The sequence below is a fragment of the Gopherus evgoodei genome, chromosome 9 (genome assembly GCF_007399415.2).
Source record: "Gopherus evgoodei ecotype Sinaloan lineage chromosome 9, rGopEvg1_v1.p, whole genome shotgun sequence".
NCBI lineage: Eukaryota > Metazoa > Chordata > Testudines > Testudinidae > Gopherus > Gopherus evgoodei.
The window spans coordinates 46,346,080-46,366,903 of record NC_044330.1 but is presented as its reverse complement, the minus strand read 5'-3'; the positions used below and the strand labels follow the sequence as shown (position 1 = coordinate 46,366,903).

At 43.7% G+C, this 20,824-nt stretch overlaps 1 protein-coding gene across 6 annotated transcripts in view; it reads left to right on the top strand.

The window, feature by feature from the left end:
• YEATS2 (YEATS domain containing 2) overlaps positions 1-20,824 on the top strand; it is a 73,676-nt gene that overhangs the window by 9,987 nt on the left and 42,865 nt on the right. For 5 of the 6 annotated variants that reach the window (XM_030574553.1, XM_030574556.1, XM_030574555.1 and 2 more), the window contains exons 6-11: positions 367-645; positions 5,692-5,807; positions 7,620-7,781; positions 9,733-9,844; positions 11,785-11,829; positions 13,378-13,564. In XM_030574553.1, the coding sequence (XP_030430413.1) occupies positions 367-645; positions 5,692-5,807; positions 7,620-7,781; positions 9,733-9,844; positions 11,785-11,829; positions 13,378-13,564 (901 nt within the window). The remainder of the gene's footprint in view (positions 1-366; positions 646-5,691; positions 5,808-7,619; positions 7,782-9,732; positions 9,845-11,784; positions 11,830-13,377; positions 13,565-20,824) is intronic. The other variant, XM_030574554.1, reaches the window with a different exon arrangement.

The following is a 20,824-nucleotide window of genomic DNA, read 5'->3' as shown; positions in this document are numbered from 1 at the left end:
ACAAGAATTGAGCAGCATACACAGTGTGACGTTACCACTTGTGTTATGAGAAAGTACATGCCTGCAAGCCTAAAGAAGCCAGTCTTGGTTTCATGTCATCCTGCAAAGTAGTCTGGGTACCTTGCAGTGCTCAGTTCAGGGACCAGATTTTTACCAAGGCATCTGTAGTCTTGGTGAAGGTTATTTTGGTCCTCTTTCCTTGAGCAGTAGTCAGTTTTTCAATATCTGTGGTGCATGCTTTGCCTGTGATTAAATATCGGTTCTTTGTTTCTATACGCTGATACTCTGCTCTTATTTTCTGGCCTAGCCCCAGTTTTATTTAAACTGGAAAAAAATAATGGATCTGCCTGGACTTTATTATTGCAGGGAGCCAAGACATGCGACTCTATGGTTTTTAATCATCCTTCAATCAAGAAGTTCTTGGAATCGCCGTCCAGATCCTCATCTCCTGCTAATCATGGATCAGAAACGCCATCTGCCAACCATTCAGAAAGTGACTCATTATCTCAGCACAATGACTTCCTCTTGGAGAAAGACAATGGCAATCTGGACATGGAAGAGCGATTGGCAAACAACCTGTATCAGAGACCAAGCAGAAATACCGGACGGGTAACGTTAAGCTGTGAAAAGGGGGGTGGACAGAAGGTGTGTGTGGTCCCAGAAATTCCTTCCCAACTACTGGGGTGGGGGCTGTCCAGCGTCGGCAGGGGAGCAGGGTCAGGAGTATAGGTTTCTCAACCTTGCTCTCTGGGAATATGTCTATATTGCAATAAAAACCCGTGGTTGGCTTGGGTCAGCTGACTCAGGTTGGCAGGCTGCAGGGCTATAAATTTGCAGTGCAGATGTTGGGACTGGAGCCCGGGTCTCAGTGCCCAAGCTTCTTCCCAAATGTCTATACTGCAATTTTATAGCCCTGCAGCTCGAGCCTTCTGAGCCTGTGTCAGCTGATCTGAGCTCTGACACTTAGTATGGAAGATTTTTTTTATCATGCTGTAGACATACCCCGGGGGTCCTTCCATGTCCCACCAGCAACTTGTTCTGTTGCCTTCAGCTGATCGTGCAGACTTACTGAGGATAGGTCTTCACTGCAGAGTTAACTTCTCTCAAGTTAGTCTAGTCCCAGCGAGAGCAGCCTCGCTGCGAAATAATGCTTGAACTGCACAGAGTGATCGGATTGGCAGCTAATAAGTTAGATCAGTGGTTCTCAACCATGGTACATGTGCCCCTGGGAGTACTCAAAGATTTTCCAGGGAGTACCCAACTCATCTAGATGGTGTTTCTCAAGCTGGGGGTTACAGCCCCCACAGGAGTTGAGGGCTGGGTTTAAGGGAGGTCACAAGTGCAGGGCTAGCGTTAAGGGGTGGCAAGCAGGGTAATTGATCCACGGGGCCCCAGGGTTGCATGCCAGAGGGGGCCCCGTGAGGCTAAGTCACATGCTTCAGCCCCGCTGCCTGGGTTCAGGCTTCAGACAAGGCTTGCAAGTGAAAAACAGGCTCAAGTATCACATTGAAATGTAAGTACAATATTCATATTCCAAATAAATTAATTTTATAATTATATGGTAAAAACAGGAAAGTCACCAATTGTTCAGTAACAGTATGGCTGTGACGCTTTTGTATTTTTGTGTCTGAGTTTTATAAGCAAGTCGTTTTTAATTGAGATGTGCAAGACAAATCAGCCTCCTTGAAGGGGTACAGTAGTCTGGAGAGGTTGAGAACCACAGAGTTAGGCTACAGATCCAGTTAGCACATGTTCTCTAAGGCAGGGTTGCAAACTTTTTCTTTCTGATACCCCCCCGCACACACATACAACATGCTATAAAAACTCCAGAGCCCAGCAGGGAATGGGGGGCTCTGGGCCGGGGTGGGGAGGAGCTCAGGCATAGGTCTAATTTGACTCTTATTTTGGGTGGGTACAGGCCAGCGGGGATCGAGCCAGCTCCACATGGCAGGGTACGTGGAGAGAGCGCCACCTCCACCCCCAACTCACCTCAGCAGGCCACCTACCAGTCTTGGTTGGGGGTGGGGCTGCAACCAAAATTTATAACTCAGAGGTGGAGGGCTCAGCTCAAAAAGTTTGAAAACAGCTCAGGGTGCAGGGAGAGAGGTACTTAGGGGCTGTGTGCAGGCGCAGGGGTAGCTCAGGGTGCAGGGAGAAGGGTACCTAGGGGCTGTGTGCAGGCACAGAGGTAGCTCAGGGAGTAGGGAGGAGATAGGGGCTGTGTGCGGGCAGGGGGATAGCTCAGGGAGTAGGGAGAAGGAGTCAGCCAGTTTGATTTAAAAGCACCACCACACTCAAGCTAGGAGGTTTGTTTGTGAACCGAACTCAAGTTAGTGGCAACACTTGAGTTAACTGTGCAGTGAAGACAAGCCCTGAGAGAGAGGGGGAAGTTTGTGGTTCCCAGCAGCGTTGTATCCAAGTGAGCATCCAAGTTGTCTTGCCAGCTGGTGGCTTTCTGTTGGCTAGTTGCTGGGACCCTCATTGTTTTGGTTATCTGTCAGTGATGCAGCTGCCTGGCTGCTAGTTGCTATGGGAATTGCATCACTTACAGCAATTCTGAAGACTTCATCTACTGTATCTGAGGTTTGGTCTGCTCAGCACCCCTTCAGATAATATGATACTGACAGGGGGGACTTCATTGATTAAATCGTCCTGAAGGTGTTAAAGCAAAAAACATCTCCTTCCCTCAGAAAGGGAGGGAAGGGGAAAAAAGCTCTCTTTCCTATAACAAGCACCAATTGTTCCCCTGTTTTCAGAGTGGTCAGTTGTCAGCTCACTTCCTTCAGAGGAATAGAAACAAATTAATTCCCTTGCTCATGGGGGTTGCAAGTTAACAAATTAACTCTTCTCTGAACAGTAGCAAACAGTCCCTTCTCCGGGGAAACAGATTCCTCATAAATAGCCTCAGTTAACAACCCTGCACAGGAGAACGGGGAATCGTCTTGTCTATACCCAGCTGCTCCTTTAGGAAATCATTAATTCGCCTAACTTGCCATCCATTTCCTTTCTGGCTGCAGCCAGAATGCTGCCAGCAGGATGGGATCTGTGTTTTGTTTTTTTGTTTTTGTTTTTTTTCCCCACTGTTCCCAGGAAAATGTACAACTCTTTTATAAATTCCTGGACTTAAGTTTATGAAGAATCTATAGCATCTTTTCACCTGAGGATCTCGCAGCCTTTTTTCAAATAAGAACTAAGACTTACACCATGCCTGCGAAGCAGGCAGTACTTATTACTGCACCCATTTTACAGAAGGGAATTCTCAGACTTGCTCGGTGCCTCACAATGAATTGGTTGCATAGCTGGCAAAGAAACTTAGGAGTCTTGATTCCTGGTATCTCCCTCTCCCACCACACATCCCCAACCATTACACAGCATTGCCTGAACCAAGGCATGATGGGTTAACAACATATAGACTAATAGAAATGTTCCAGATTCACCAGAAGAGTCATGTAAAGAGTCTCTCGATTTCCAGCAGGAAAAAAATCAGAGCCATGTAGTTACTATTATAGCAGAATCTCATTAATCTATACCAGTGATGGGTTGACCCATAGAAGATAATTGAATTCTGCAGTTTGGCATGTAGCAGTAACCAGTGATGGAGATAACCGATTCTGTATCACACATGAAGTTGAATAATGCCCAGTGGAATGGAGTAGTATGCTGAGCATGCAGGGAGGCAGACCAGCACCACCAGTCAAGTAGCAGGGCCCCAGCCCTGTTTTGGAGAGTTACTGACTGCCAGAGAGTAGTCAGATGGTGACTGAGTGCAACCCCCCCCCCCCATTAGGCTGCAGTAAGCCCCTTACTTTCCATGTCAGGATCTCACTGGTCTCTTCTCCAGTAAACTCAGCACAGAATCCTTTTTATTGCAGACATGGTTTGTCAGATTACTGAAGACCCTAACACAGCGATTCTCAACAGGGGAGCCAGCAAGCCCTTTCATGGGGGCCGTGGGACCTTGCAGCTAAAACCCAGAGTCTGATCCCCAGCACCTCCCTCAGGGCTGAAGCCAGGAGCAGTGGGGCTGGAACCTCAGTGCTCCCCACAGAGCAGAAGCTCTGAGACCATAGGCAGAGTTGGGAGGCACGGGGATATTCTCCCCCTCTCCCCCCCAACAAAAAAAACCAAAAAACAAAACCACTGCATGAGCAGGGCAGCTCTACAAACATCCCCCATTCCCCTCCCCCCTCACATACATCTTCACCTCCTTCTCTCTCTGCCACCTGGCCAGGTGGAGGCAGGAAGCCAGAGCTGGGTAGTGCGGGACAGCTGGGTGCTATGGAGCAGGCAGCTGCGGCATTCCCTTGTCTCCTGTTACTGCTGGTGCAGGGGGTTGAAGCTCTTCCTCAGCTCCCAGCCCCCTTTGCTCACGCAGCCAGTAAGAGCCACAGGCGTGAAGGACCTGTGGTTGACAGAGCCCTCAGGGAGCAGGGACCACAAGAGAGCCCTCCCGGCACACAGCCACTAGCTACGCAACCACCCCTTACACTCTGAGCTACCTTCCTTCCTGCACATAGTCCCTAGCTACCCCCTCCCTGCAGCTTGAGCTACTCCCCTGCCCACACACAGCCTATGGCTACCCCTCTCCCTGCACCCTGAACTGTTTTCAAACTTTTTGAGCTGAGCCAACTCACCTTTGAGTTATAAATTTTGGTTGCGCTTCCCTGCCGCTCCCCCTCCCCCCAAAAAAAAGACTGGTAAGTCGCCTGAGGTGAGTCGGGGTGGAAGTGGCGCTATCTCCCCATACCCTGCCATGCGGCACTTGCTCAATCCTCGCTGGCCCGTGCCCACCCAAAATAAAAGTCAGACTACACCTATGCCTGAGCTCTCCACCCTGGCCCAGAACTCCAAGTCCTCCCTCCCCAACTGTGCCCTGGAGCCTGCTGGGCCATGTTGTGGGGGCCCTCAGAAAGAAAGAAGTTGAGAACCCCTGCCCTACCATATTCTCAGGACAACATTTTTTAGCCAATCAGAGCCCAGAAAAGTATCTCCAGTCTCTTTGCAAATGACACTGAAGCACATACTGGTCCTGGACCTGATTACAATCCTACCTTCTCGTGTAGATTTGTCCTTCAGTTAATAAAAGATTGGTACAAGGTCACTTGGGTTGTTTATGGTTATACCTGATAATTGCTGTATATTCACTGGCTTTATCTGGATGTTGGTGCTCTGTTGTTATAGACCATCATTCTAACTGGAGTGGGGCCAAATTCTTCCACCAGACGTATATCTGGCACTTCAATTGAAGTAATTGTAGAGGCCCTGAGGGGCAGAATTTGGTTCTAGAGATCAGGGCTAAGATTTTAAAAAACAGCTAGTGATTTTTGGATGCCCAAGTTGAGACTCCTTGATTTTCAGACACCAGGTGCTCAGCACTTTCTGAAAATTAAGTATCTCTTTAAGGTATCTTGAGGTGGCCATCCAAATTAATTAATTGCTATTGTAAAATATTGGCCCAGACTAATTGTGTATATCTGATAACTGGACCCCAGCTTTCCCATATAGTGTTTATTTGCTGTATACATAAATAACTTGAAAATGGGCAGTTAGCAATTTGTCTGTTTTAGATTATTTTTTTTTATTGGTCTCTCGTTTTAATTGTGTGGGTTTCTTTTTTAAACATCAGCTTACTTTCTAGTACCAAAGAAGTGTGTGTTTGCAAAGTTGATTTTTGCTTTTTTCGTCGCTCAGGACACTTCTGGTGTTACAAGCTCTCATAAAACAGGCCAGCGAAAGGCCGGTCTGTTAAATGATGAGACTTCACGGCTCTATGTGAAGAAAACAATTGTGGTTGGCAACGTCTCCAAGTTAGTATCTAAGGTCTTAATTGTCTTAGTTGTTAGCCATTGAGTTGATTTGTGGATTAAAGTTAAGCAGCAGCTAAAATTGAGGCACACTCCAAATGATAGCTATATCGGCACTCCTAGTCCAGTCCCTCCTTATTGGCTTTGGGATGTGAGCAATAGCTGTGGTGGGACCCAGAGCTAGTGCTTTTCGTAATAACAGTTGCGGAGAATGATTCTGCACTTGCTTCAAAAACTAAGTTTTTAGAAATTATTTTGATCCATTCAGTACTTCCAGCCCTACCACCTGCAGCACTAGGCCCTGATCCTACAATAGGATCTGCCTGAGAAGCCCCTGAGACCCCACAGAGCTCCAGCTGCAGGATCAGAACCCTGCTTTGGTGAAGGGATGAGTCAGTATTTGATGGGATGTGGTTCAGTGAAGCTAGGATAGAGCTGAACTAAGACAGTAGCACTGAGCCGCTACGTGATTCCCATCATGTAAGAGATGCAGGCTTAGTTAGTACCATAGTGCTGTATGATAATTTTTTGAAATGTCATTGAATTAAGGTGAAGACAAATTAAGGAAATGTAATTTCATGTTTTTTGTGTTATTTCTTTCATAACTTTTACAAAGCCATTTAATTTTGTCAGTAAAGTTCTGGAAATGGGTGTGGTTAAGCATAGTTCAGGCATGCACTGTGCAAATACTCTTGCATCCTTTTGCTAGTGCAGCTCATCTCTGGTAAAAGCTAGTTAAAAAAATGAACACAGTCACAGAAATTTTGACAACTCAAAACTTCTTTTTAATTCCATTGTTTTCCAAAACCATTCCATTTTTCATTTTCCAGAACATTTTAAGTATTTTTTTTCCAAAATCCGAAATTTTCAAAAATGAGATTCCTTTATTCTGGATTTGCAAATCCCCCCATGTTAATAAAATGACCAGTCAAAAATTGACAGTATAAAAAGGATGAAACCAGCCCCAAAATGGGGGAAGGGAGAGAATATACCTCATTTAGCAGAATCACCAAAAGTCTCTTTTTGTATCTAGAGTTTCAGGAGACATTTTTTAAAAAATGGGAAATTAAAAAAAAGAATTTAATGTTTTCTCAACGTTGAAGGCTGAGCTTTGATGAAAAAAATGTTTTCATTTTGGAAAACTTTGAACATCTCTACTTCTGGCCAGCAGCACTACACATGTCAGAGTTTTTTTTTTTCCAGAGTAGAAAGTATCAAATTAGTGGTGAATGTTGGATGTTGTTTTTTCTTACCATTAAAGATGGGTTCTAAAAACACCCGTAAACAGCGAGAAATCTGGGTCCAGATCTTGACTTTGTGGGCCAACCCCTGTAGTTTATTATAAGTTAAGATTTATGTATATATTATGCTTGACTCTTACCAATCTGGTATTTGAAAAAGATTCTTCATGGTGATTTACATCTCCAAAACTGTATGAAGCGGATTTGATAGGTAAATTTCTCTCACTAGTGAGGGGTTAAAATTAACCCCCCTAATTAGGAAACAAAGATTAGATGGTGGAAATTTACAAAGAGCTATTTCACACAAAGGGTAGCATGTATATATTGAGATACCAAGGAGTGCAGTTAAAGCAAAGAGTATAAATGTACGTAAGAGCCATTCAGATTGTTTCTGGATGAGGGGGGTTGGAGGGTTTGATGAAATGTTGGACGATGCCGTTAAAATGCATCAAATGTGTCCAATAGTATAGGCATAAATTATCCTTTTACTGTTTCTAAAACTTTTCCAAAAAGAGGGGAGCAAAATCTTTTGTGTATGTAAATATATTTATTTATTTTTTACTTTTTCTGCCAGGTATATTCCTCCTGACAAGAGAGAGGAGAACGATCAGTCAACCCATAAATGGATGGTGTATGTACGAGGCTCACGGAGAGAACCCAGTATAAATCATTTTGTCAAGAAAGTCTGGTTCTTCCTTCATCCCAGTTACAAACCTAACGACTTGGTGGAAGTCAGGTAATCAAGAACTATTTGAGTCTTTGAGTTTGTCAAGATTGAAATACTGAAATTCTCAGAAAGATAGCACCTTCTTTTTATGGCTGCATTGTTGGTATTGTAACTTAACTTCTATCTTGGCTTAACTAGCTAATTCTCCAGGTGTTTGTCAGCACTTGCTAGTTGTTATGCTGCAGTCTTGCGAAACACATACCAAGTTGTTTTGACAGATTAAAGAGAGCCTTTTCTATTGGAGAGAAACTTAAAATGCTGTATTTCATATTAGCAGCATGGATTTCTGTATCCGTTGTTTTCATTACATCACTTTCATTGCAAGTTTGGCTGCATGCCAGACTAAACAGATGTTCTTTCCCAATGTGAAAAGTTCATTTTCTTTGCCAGAGTTTTTAGAATTCCCATTTGCTTAAAGATACTTGTGTGTTTCAGTAAAGAGTTTTTTTCTCAAATGCTTTTCTCCTGCTCTCTCCTGTGGCTAACTCATAATCTTGGGTTTAACCTCGTGCTTTGAGGAATGACTACAATAACAGCATGGCTGTGTTGACACTAGAGAAACACAGTGCCAAATGTAGCAGTGTCAACATTCCCTCCCCAAAAACATTGTTGAAAAATATTGCCCCACTGAGGTTAACAAAGTAAACTACAGGATTTTCCCTCCACAGTAGATTTCCACTCTTCTTTCTGCCACTAAGTTATGGGCATAACACACTCAGACTGATTAGGAAAGTAACTCCGATGTACATTTGCCTTAGTCCTTCTGCAGGACTTGTCTAAGCAAATTTTAAAACACTGATGTGAAATCACTGTAGATGGGATTTTTATAGGATCTGTTCCTCTCCCTGTCCCTTCTCTCCATGTGTGGGGCTATGTCTACACTACTGTGGTAAGTCGACCTACGCTATGCAACTCCAGTTACGTGAATAAGTCAGCGTACCTTAGGTAAAATTACCATGGGGTCTACACCACGGGGGGTTGATGGGAGAAAATCTCCCATCAGCATACCTTCCTCTTCTCATCTACCTTACTCTTTACTAGACCTGCTAAATTGCCTGCCAGTGTATTGATCTCAGAGCGTCGATCCCAGCTGTAGTGTAGACCTGCCCTTAGAACGAACTATCTGATACTATTTTCCCTTTTTTTCCACACTCCCTCAGTGAGAGTGCTGTGAAAATGAGGTTTGGGCAAATAGCATGCACTGTTCATTCCCTGCATTCTTTCCCTACTAATAAATTAACAGCCCTCATTCCCATCATTGATTTGTGACCTGGAAATCTGCATACATGCCAGAATCCTTGAGACTGCATTGCTCCTGAGCAGTCAGAGTTGAAAGGGGGTGGGAAGGCAAGGCTGGCTATTTGTCCCAACCTCAGGGACTGATATAAATTAAATAAAATCCCAGTCTGATATAAATTCCTATAGTTTCTTCTTTTATAATAACCTCTCTTACATGCATCCCTTCAGCCGGGACATACTTCCTATAAAAGGACAAACCTGCACTGGCAAGAGTATTGGTCCAGAAGTATGCAGGGAAGGTGGTGTTCAAAATGTTGCTTTGGTTTTATCTACCAACACTATAATAATGTCTTTTATGACTAGATAGATTGTAGGAGGGAAAGAATGAAAACTCTGCATTGGAAATTCAGCTTGTGACAGCGTCAAATGGTACTGATTTTCACTGGTACTGGCCATCTGGCATCATGCAGCCATTTATTAAGGAACTGACTCTACTACTTTCTTGTCTGGCACTCACCATTTTGGCATCATTTTCTTTTACCTTCCCACATGCACAGTGAAGATGTCTCTGTGGCTGTCTATGTAGACCGCATGTTCTCTCTCTGGTGGAGAGTGGGATTGAGGATAATTAGCAGCCAATCGGGAAAGCATTCTGTTTGAAAAGATGAATGTGGAAGTTGTAGTGCGGGTGTCTGTAATGTGAATTTCTGTTTGTTTCTAGAGAGCCTCCATTTCATTTAACCAGACGAGGCTGGGGAGAATTTCCAGTGAGGGTTCAGATTCACTTTAAGGACAGCCAGAACAAAAGGATCGATATCATACACAATCTGAAGGTACTTAAACCTATGGAATGTGCTGTGTTTGTGGCCTTCCTCTATTGTGTTTGTGTACCGCTGACATCTGGCTAGGGGGCATATGAGATGGAGATGGAAAATACAGCAAAGTAGTTGACATCAGCCATATAGAGGTGACATTCCATTGGGGGCTTCCAATGTCTAAGAAGTTGGAATTGATTCTGCCCAGAGAAGAGAAGTGTTCAGCTGCTCTTCCCTGTGATTTTGGATTTTTATGCTCTCCTCATCAATTTTAACTTGCGAGGCTTTTAGTAGGGGCATCTGCATAAGGAGTGGTTGTTCTGTTTAGTTCCTTCCCATGGTCTTACCTGCAGCTACCAAGGATCTTCAGCCTGACAATTTGACTTATCCTGTTCCTGAAGGATGAAGAGGGAAAATCCAGAATCTTCATTTGTTTCTTCTGGGCCTGACTCTTCCAAAGGCTCTCGAGTGCAGAGGATTAATGGGTTCACAGCACTTCTGAAAATGGCCATTTCTTTTCTTTTCGTTTTAATTACTTGAGCTCAACCCCAGCAGAATTAAATTATTACCCTTTTTCACTATTTTTAATTGTCCTCAGAACTTTGTCACTGCATTATTATTAGTTAGACTTTGGTCTTGTCTATGTTAAGGAAGGTCTCAGCAGTGTAACTACATTGATGCACATTCATGTTTTAGGCATATGGGCTGGTTGAAAACTTTCCATCCAAACTGGTTTTTTATGGAAAATTTGTTTTTTTTGACTAAATGAAACTTTTCGCTGAAATCTTGAAAAATTGAAATAATGCAATTTTGAATTGACACTGCTGCGCCACATGGGAGTTGTAGATAGGATGCCCCATGTTCCCCTTCTCTGTGAGCGGGCTCCCCTGCTGCACTGCATCACCGTGGTGGATCCTGGCCATGTGACTGCCCTTATGCACCGTCTCCCCTTACCTCGGGGAGAGACCCTGGTGCTTTCTGGAAGATGTCATGTGTCCAGTGAGCCTGGCCTACAGAAGGGAATAGGAGCCTGAAGCTACTGAACTACAACTCTCTTGAGGCACCATGGCGGTGTTTCAGAATTGAAATATTTCTGGCTTTGTCCAAAATATTCTTGATTTGACTTTTTAACAAAATCTCATCTCCACCTAGCTCTAGTAGACTTGCTACACTGCTGAAAAGTGCAATTTACGGTGGTGCAGCTTAATCTGGTAAATGAACCAGTTGATTGGTATCAGTGTAAACCCTGCTTTGTGCCAATAGATATGTTAAGAGTTGACACGCTGGTGCATATGTCGTTAATGTAGAGAGGGCCTTAGTCTGCTAGCATGAGTTCTTCTGAAGTTTGTATGGCTCAGGCAGTCTCTGCTACTGGGTTCTTCTGGTGGCTGGTGTCAGTTTTCATTGAAACTTCCTGTCTCTTATCTACTGATGGGACACTGGGTAAGGTAACCTCAGTGGTTTAGTTGGCCTGAGGATAAACTAGCTAAGCAGTAACAAAAATCCCGTTTAATGATCCTGCTGCATATAATTGAGATTGTTTCATGTTTATTTGGGTTTATGCAAAGAATAAAAAGGACACTTGTCTAAGGCTAGAGACACATGTACCTTACATTAATTTTATGTAATTAATTTAAATTAATTAGGATTTATTCTAATTAATGCTGAATACCAGTCTCCCCTCCCCCACAGATTTTATCCTCTTCTCCCCTCCCCCTGCAGCAGCATGTTTTTTCTGCTCACTACAAAGTGCAAATGTTGCTTCTTGCCAAAGAAAATGTGATATCTAGCTTTGGTAAATTTGCCCTGTCACTGCTTTGCTACGGAATCACAGTTTATTTTCGTTAGGAACTTGCTGCAGTGTTACTATTTCATGAAAGATTAGTTGTAAACTTCAGCTAAAATATTAATATTTTAACATGTTGTAATGTACTCACTCATCTAATTGTTTTCCACAGTTGGACAGAACCTATACTGGCTTGCAGACACTTGGTGCAGAAACGGTGAGTTACTGAGCTGTAGAATGGAAATGCTTTTTGTTATAGAAAATCTTTCATGGACTATGTGTCCCAGAACGCTTTGCAAAGTAAGGAGTTTAGTACGGGAATTGCAGTGACTGTAGCCAAGTAAAATTGTACCATAGTTTTAACCTTTCATAATGAAAGCACGAAAACTCTTTAAAAATGGCTGCATAGGAAGTAAAAAATTATTATGCTTGTACTGAACCCACAAACTCTGTTCCACCTTTTATTTAGTTGTGACATCCGAGCACCTTTTTCCAAACCTGAAGAGCTCTGTGTAGCTCAAAAGCTTGTCTCTCTCACCAACAGAAATTGGTCCAATAAAAGATATCAGCTCACCTGCCTTGTCTCTCTAATATCCTGAAACCAACACAGCTGCAACAACCCTGCAAACTACCTTTTCTTGTAACCATAGATTAGATTTGTATTACAACATGAAATGATAAAGCAATTCTGGAAAGTGACTTGGCTTGATGCAGTGCTCATTCCCTTAAGTCATTGATGTTTCATCTTCATTATTTTCAAGAGAAATGCATTCAGATATTTTTAAGAGAAGCAAACTTTCCACATATAAATAGTCTGTGTATATTTGTTAGATCAGTTGAATGAGCTTAACATAAAAACAGCACACAGAAAATCTAGCACACAAGTATAAAATTGAGTTACAGAAAGGAATGAATTTAGAGGTAATAGTCAAAATAGAGAAGAGTGAAATCAGTGGCTAGCAAATGAACTATCCTCTTGATTCACAATGTTTTTATGACTTGTTCACTTTTAGCCATAGTTGGGTAAACTCCTTCCTGTTGTGCTTAGCTGACTTTTCTGCAGTATAGATGGCAATGTAATCTAGTGGTTAGAGTTCAGCAATGTGGGATTAAAGACAAGATTCTATTTTAGACTTGGGATAAGTCACTTAACCTCAGTCATAGTCTATCATCTCTAATTTTGATTTTTCCCCTCTGTTTTACTAAGTCGAAAGATTTTCTGTGGGGTTGCATGATCTCAGCTTTTCACTCAGCAAAGTAGATTTTAATATGGGTTTTCTCAAGATAGTGAGGAACATTTTTGAAGAGTTAACAAATGCTGTAGTGTATGCTTCAAGGGATTTCCAAACCAAGCATATAAGGTTAGCCATTAATCCTGCACTGAGATCTGATAAACACATACCCCTGCACCTATGTGGAATCCCACTGACTTCAATGCGACATCACCCGGATTAGTTGTTCAGGATCCTGAGTTTGTGGGATCTTTGCCTGATGATGTTTACTGTTGAGAATTCTGTGCAGAGGTAGATATGTGCTATTTTGTTGTGGATATTTAATATCACAAATCATTCTATTTTTCTAGGTTTTGTTGTAGGCCTGATCCTGCAAGACATTTGCCCGTGCAGCCTCTTTTGAAATCAATGGTAGTTCCATGTGCAGAGGGCTTGCAGGTTTTGATCAAATTAAGGCATCGTAACTCATGATATTTGGGCTGCCAATTGACAAGTGCATAACTTATCATAATCCTTTCCCCTGTTTCTGGAAGGTAGTGGATGTTGAGCTACATCGGCATTCTCTTGGCGAGGATTATCTCTTTTCCCAGTCTTCTGAATCTGACCTTTCTGATGTCCCCACGTCTTTACCATTACCACTAAGTATACCAGCGCCAGTGAAAGCTTCTTCACCAATTAAACAGTTACTTGAGTCCATTCCAGATGCTTCTGTGGAAAAAGGTAAAGAAAACTCATATTTGTCTATTCTAATCTTGTTTAGAATATGTGGCTAGTACTGATGCTGGGGCTGTCACTTTTAATGGGTTTTTGGTTTACAAGTTACCACACACCTACTTCAAGCAATGTTGAAATAGACCGTAAATCATCTGACTGGCACCTGACTGCCAAGTGTATTGAGGAAGCAACAGGCTTGTGACAGAAATTGAATTCAGAGAAGTATTATTTATTGAGTTCATTGAGTAGGCCGTTCTGCCAAACTCCGGAACAGAAAAAGCTTTATGCAGCACATACACTTGGAAAAGGCGACTTGGTGAATAGCGCTTTCAGTTATGATCTGTGCATTTCAGGTAATTTAGACAGGTGGTGATCTCAACCTGTTTAAATGTGTTTCGGGCATAAATGTACATATATGAGTGCTGGGATTGTCTGGTATCTGCAATTGTGTTGGCTGCAGAAAAGGACTGCCTTAGGGGAGTGGGAAGGCTGCAGTATTTATATATACCCCATCGTTTTAGTATCTGAGCATCTCCCATCTTTAATTACTTTTATCCTCACAACATCACTGTGAAATAAGTGGTGTTATCCCCATTTTACATTTGCGGAGCTGGGGGACAGAGAGACTAAGTGACTTTGCACAAGGTCCCCAAGGAAGTCAGTGGTGGAACAGGGGAGTTGAAATCAGGACTCCTGATTCCCTGGCAAGCGCCTAATCACTGGCCCATCCTCTAGTGCAGTGATTCCTAAACTTTTTCATGCCATGATCCCCTTTGGCTCTCACCTCTGTTAACACAACCCCTAGTGGTTACAGAAAGGAGGGAGGTTGATGAACGACCCTACCCTGCACTCACCCCACAACAGCAGCTCCTGTCCTGCTGGGCTGGGCCCAGCTCTCCGCTGTCGGTGTTTCATCCTAGCCAGGTTAGGCACATACGCCTCTCCTTAGATGGAGACAGGGGAACTGATGTCCCAAACCAAAGTGGCATAGCGACCCCATGTGGTAGGTCACAGTGCCAATCAAATGTGGCCCTCCGCCCCTCTGTCTCTGAATTTGATTGATGTTGCAACCTAGCACATGGTGATTCAGTGCCACCAAGTTTGGGACATTTGCCCCTCTCCATCTATGGAGGGGTGAATGTGTCAAGCTTCAGTGATGTTTTCTTTCTTTCTTTCTTCTCTCCCCATCCCCCACCCCCCCAAATGTACCATGACCTCCCCTCGATCTGGGGGTTGTAACCCACAGTTTGAGAAACACTGATCTAGGGCCTTCTATCCAGGGATGCTGAAACACTTCACAAACATTAATTTTGCCGCATTACACCTCTTTGAGTCGGGAATTATTATCTTTGTTTTACAGAGGTTAAGAGAGTTGTCCAAGGAAATGTGTCAGAGCTGGGAATAAACTCAGTTTTCCTAACTTCCAGTCTGAGCCTTAGCCAGAAGATCCTCCCTCTTTGTAGTAAATGCCTTCACTAGGCTTAAATAGAGCAGTTTTTGCCTTACCCTCCACTCTACTGTACCTTCTGTGTCAGTCATGATTCTGTTACTGTTGATAGGGAATTTCAAAGGAAAGACCTAGACTTTTGTTACTGCTTGAGCAGGAACATAATTCCCACTTTCAGGGGCTGTTCCTCTGGGATAATCTTTTAAGAGTCCCAAGCACTTTCAAAAATAGCTACCACCTTTTCTCTGAACATTTGAGCAATCTTTATTTCTGTGTGTCTTACAGAAACTTCCATAGTCCACATAGCGTAAATGAAAACACTCTTCCTTAACCATGGTTTAGTCTTATTTAAACACCAATTTTTTGCACCATTAAAGTAGAGTTATTTTCTGTTATATAACACAAGCTACCATGATCCTGCCCTATATTCAAACTCAGACTTATAAGGCCAGAAGAGACCATCATGATCATCTAGTCTGACCTTCCTGCCCATTGCAGGCCAGAGAACCTCACTCGCCCACTCCTGTAATAGGTTCATAATCTCTGACTGAGTTACTGAAGTCCTCAAATCTTGATTTAAAGACTTCAAGTTACAGAGAATCCACCATTTATACTAGTTCAAACCAGCAAGTAACCTGTGCCTCATGCTGCAGAGGAAGGCAAAAGAACCACACGGTGTCTGTCAGTCTAATCTGGGGGACGGGAGAATTCCTTCCTGACCCCAAATATGGTGATCAGTTAGATTCTGAGCATGTGGACAAGATCCACCAGCCAGATGCCTGGGAAAGAATTCTGTAAAATCTGTGTGTATTTGTAAAATCATAGTGTATTTTATCCCAGTTACCATTTACCTCTGTCCTTAACTACTTACTTTCAAAATTTGTTCTAACACCAGGTATACAATTGATTTAAAACTAACAGGCCTGTAGTTTCCTGGATCATCTTTTCTCCCTTTCTTAAATATAGGTACTATATTTGCAATTCTCTAGTCATAGGGCATGACTCCTGAATTTATGGATTCATTGAAAACTGATGCTATTGAGCTTGTAATTTCATGTGTTAGGTCCTTTAATATTTTAGATGAAGATTATCCAAGCCCACTGATTTGGTCCCATTAAGGTGTTTTAGTTTGGCTTCCCTTCCCGGTGTGGTAATTTCTGCTTCTGTATCCTCGTTCCCATTAGCCATCCTGTCAGTGCCCCCAAGCTCTTTATTACCCTGAGTAAAACTGAGGCAAAGTAGTTGTTTAGGTGTTGGGCTATACCTCGATTATTTTTAATCTCCAACCATACTGTGTGTTTAGCACTCCCACTTCTTTCCTCATTTTCTTTTTATTTGTATGGCTAAAGAATCTGTTATGTTGTATCTAATTTCATTTTCAAGATCCAACTCTGCTTGACTTTTGGCAGGTCTCTCTTTTTCCGTACACTGTCTGATCTCCGAGGGCATGTCTACACTGCAGTTAGGCACCCACAGTTGGCCTGTCCCAGCTGACTTGAGCTGTTTAATTGTGGGACAGATGTTCGGGCTGAGACTGCAATCAGAACTCTGGGACCCTCCCTGAGCCTGAACTTCTGAATAAGAGTCTAGAGCTCAGGCTGCAGCCTGATCCCTAAAGTCTGCACTGCAGTTAAACAGTGCCTGAGCCCTGCATGCCATACTCAGCTGGCATGGGCCAGCTATGGGTTTTTAATTGCAGTGTAGAAATACCCCAGGAGAGAGCCTACAAGGAATGGATCAGCAAGGAAAGCTTTCTGCTTTTTCCTAATAACCTGTAAAAGCAGCAAAGAATCCTGTGGCATCTTATAGACTAACAGACATTTTGGAGCATGAGCTTTCGTGGGTGAATACTCACTTCTTCAGATGCATGTGGTGGAAATATCCAGGGGCAGGTATATATATGCTAGCAAGCAAGCTAGAGATAACGAGATCAGTTCAATCAGGGAGGATGAGGCCCTGTTTTAGCAGTTAAGGTGTGAAAACCAAGAGAGGAGAAACTGGTTCTGTAGTTGGCAAGCCATTCACAGTCTTTGTTCAATCCTGAGCTGATGGTGTCAAATTTGCAGATGAACTGAAGCTCAGCAGTTTCTCTTTGAAGTCTGGTCCTGAAGTTTTTTTGCTGCAGGATGGCCACCTTAAGGTCTGCTATAGTGTGGCCAGGGAGGTTGAAGTGCTCTCCTACAGGTTTTGTATATTGCCATTCCTAATGTCTGATTTGTGTCCATTTATCCTTTTCCGTAGAGACTGTCCAGTTTGGCCGATGTACATAGCAGAGGGGCATTGCTGGCATATGATGGCGTATATTACACTGGTGGATGTGTAGGTGAATGAACCAGTGATGGTGTGGCTGATCTGGTTAGGTCCTGTGATGGTGTCGCGGGTGTAGATATGTGGGCAGAGTTGGCATCGAGGTTTGTTGCATGGATTGGTTCCTGAGCTAGAGTTATTATGGTGCGGTGTGCAGTTACTGGTGAGAGTATGTTTCAGGTTGGCAGGTTGTCTGTGGGCAAGGACTGGCCTGCCACCCAAGGCCTGTGAAAGTGTGGGATCGTTGTCCAGGATGGGTTGTAGATCCTTGATGATGCGTTGGAGGGGTTTTAGCTGGGGGCTGTATGTGATGGCCACTGGAGTCCTGTTGGTTTCTTTCTTGGGTTTGTCTTGCAGTAGGAGGCTTCTGGGTACACGTCTGGCTCTGTTGATCTGTTTCCTTATTTCCTCATGCGGGTATTGTAGTTTTGAGAATGCTTGGTGGAGATTTTGTAGGTGTTGGTCTCTGTCTGAGGGGTTAAAGCAGACGCGGTTGTACCTCAGTGCTTGGCTGTCTACCAAAAGGAGGCCGCCAGACAACTCTCCAATACCAAATTCTACAGGCTACTTCCCTCAGATCCCACTGAGGAATACACTAAGAAACTACAGCATCTACTCAGGACACTCCCTACACTAACACCAGAAGAAATCAACATACCCCTAGAGCCCTGACCAGGGTTATTCTATCTACTACCCAAGATCCACAAACCCGGAAATCCTGGATGCCCCATCATCTCGGGCATTGGCACTCTCACTGAAGGACTGTCTGGATATATGGACTCTCTACTCAGACCCTATGCCACCAGCACTCCCAGCTATCTCCGTGACACCACTGATTTCCTGAGGAAACTACAATGCATTGGTCACCTCCCAGAAAACACTATCCTAGCCACCATGGATGTAGAGGCTCTCTACACAAACATCCCACACACAGATGGAATACAAGCTGTCAGGAACACTATCCCTGATGATGCCACAGCACAACTGGCTGCTGAGCTCTGTGCCTTTATACTTACACACAACTATTTCAAATTTGATGACAATATATATCTCCAGATCAGTGGCACTGCTATGGGCACCCGCATGGCCCCACAATATGCCAATATCTTTATGGCCGACCTGGAACAACGCTTCCTCAGCTCTCGTCCACTCACGCCCCTTCTCTACCTACGCTACATTGATGACATCTTCATCATCTGGACCCATGGGAAGGAGACTCTGGAAGAATTCCACCATGATTTCAACAGCTTCCACCCCACCATCAACCTCAGCCTGGACCAATCTACATGGGAGGTCCACTTTCTTGACACCACGGTGCAAATAAGTGATGGTCACATTAACACCACCCTATATCGAAAACCTACTAACCGCTATGCCTACCTTCATGCCTCCAGCTTCCATCCCGGACACATCACACGATCCATTGTCTGCAGCCAAGCACTGAGGTACAACCGCATCTGCTCTAACCCCTCAGACAGAGACCAACACCTACAAAATCTCCACCAAGCATTCTCAAAACTACAATACCCGCACGAGGAAATAAGGAAACAGATCAACAGAGCCAGACGTGTACCCAGAAGCCTCCTACTGCAAGACAAACCCAAGAAAGAAACCAACAGGACTCCAGTGGCCATCACATACAGCCCCCAGCTAAAACCCCTCCAACGCATCATCAAGGATCTACAACCCATCCTGGACAACGATCCCACACTTTCACAGGCCTTGGGTGGCAGGCCAGTCCTTGCCCACAGACAACCTGCCAACCTGAAACATATTCTCACCAGTAACTGCACACCGCACCATAATAACTCTAGCTCAGGAACCAATCCATGCAACAAACCTCGATGCCAACTCTGCCCACATATCTACACCCGCGACACCATCACAGGACCTAACCAGATCAGCCACACCATCACTGGCTCATTCACCTGCACATCCACCAGTGTAATATACGCCATCATATGCCAGCAATGCCCCTCTGCTATGTACATCGGCCAAACTGGACAGTCTCTACGGAAAAGGATAAATGGACACAAATCAGACATTAGGAATGGCAATATACAAAAACCTGTAGGAGAGCACTTCAACCTCCCTGGCCACACTATAGCAGACCTTAAGGTGGCCATCCTGCAGCAAAAAAACTTCAGGACCAGATTTCAAAGAGAAACTGCTGAGCTTCAGTTCATCTGCAAATTTGACACCATCAGCTCAGGATTGAACAAAGACTGTGAATGGCTTGCCAACTACAGAACCAGTTTCTCCTCTCTTGGTTTTCACACCTCAACTGCTAAAACAGGGCCTCATCCTCCCTGATTGAACTGACCTCGTTATCTCTAGCTTGCTTGCTAGCATATATATACCTGCCCCTGGATATTTCCACCACATGCATCTGAAGAAGTGGGTATTCACCCACGAAAGCTCATGCTCCAAAATGTCTGTTAGTCTATAAGGTGCCACAGGATTCTTTGCTGCTTTTACAGATCCAGACTAACACGGCTACCCCTCTGTTCCTAATAACCTGTTTGAGATGCTTGTTCATCTAGTTTGGTCTGCAACCCTTCTCTATGAATTTTTTCCTGTTGCTTGGGATGCAGGCTCCAGATAGTTTCTGCAACTTTGGCCTTGTCTATACTTACAGCTAGATTGGCAGCATGTCAATTTAGTGGGTCTGATGAAGTCAATGGCAGAGCGCTCTCCTGTCGATGCCTGTACTCCAGCTCCCGGGAAATCGTCAGGAGCGTCTCCTGTCAACACAGCTCAGTGTAAACTTACTGAGGTGCCTACCTAAATTATGTGGACTTCAGTTACAGTAATTTACGTAACTGAAGTAGTGTAACTTAGGTTTACTTACATCTGTACTGTAGACCAGCCCTTAGACTTAAAGTAATTCCAAGCCACCTCTACATTCAGATCCTTGAGTTCTTCAGTCCAGTCCACTTTCCCTAACTAATTTCCTTAATTTTTTAGTTTGCCCTTTTGAAATCAAGGACATTAGTTGCAGACCATTTTTGTTTTTCCTTCCATTTAGTTTAAACTGGACTAGGCAGCTCTTGATCACTCGAACCAAACTTGTCCTATACAACCAGCTCTTCTATGAGGTCCTCACTACCACCAATACTAAATCTAAAATGACATCACCTCTTGGTGGTTCAGTGACTATTTGGTGAAGAAATCTGTCGTCTATCACATCCAGGAATATCTGAGTCCTTCCATTATTAGTAGCGTTTGTCCTCCACTCTATATCTGGGAAATTAGTGTCCCATAATCACACAATTCCACTAGTATTTACTTTGTTAAAAATATTAAAGAGGTCTCTATCCATATCCAGGTCGGATCCTGGGGGTCTGTAGCAGACCCTGAGCGCTATCCTGGTGGAGTCTCTGTTGCCTTTCTTCCCCACACTGATTTTGAACAAGATTCAGTTTTACCCATTCCATCACTTCTAAATGTCATTAATGTACAGTGTCTTTCCTGATCAGCACATACCTTTCAATATCTGTACTCCAGTCATC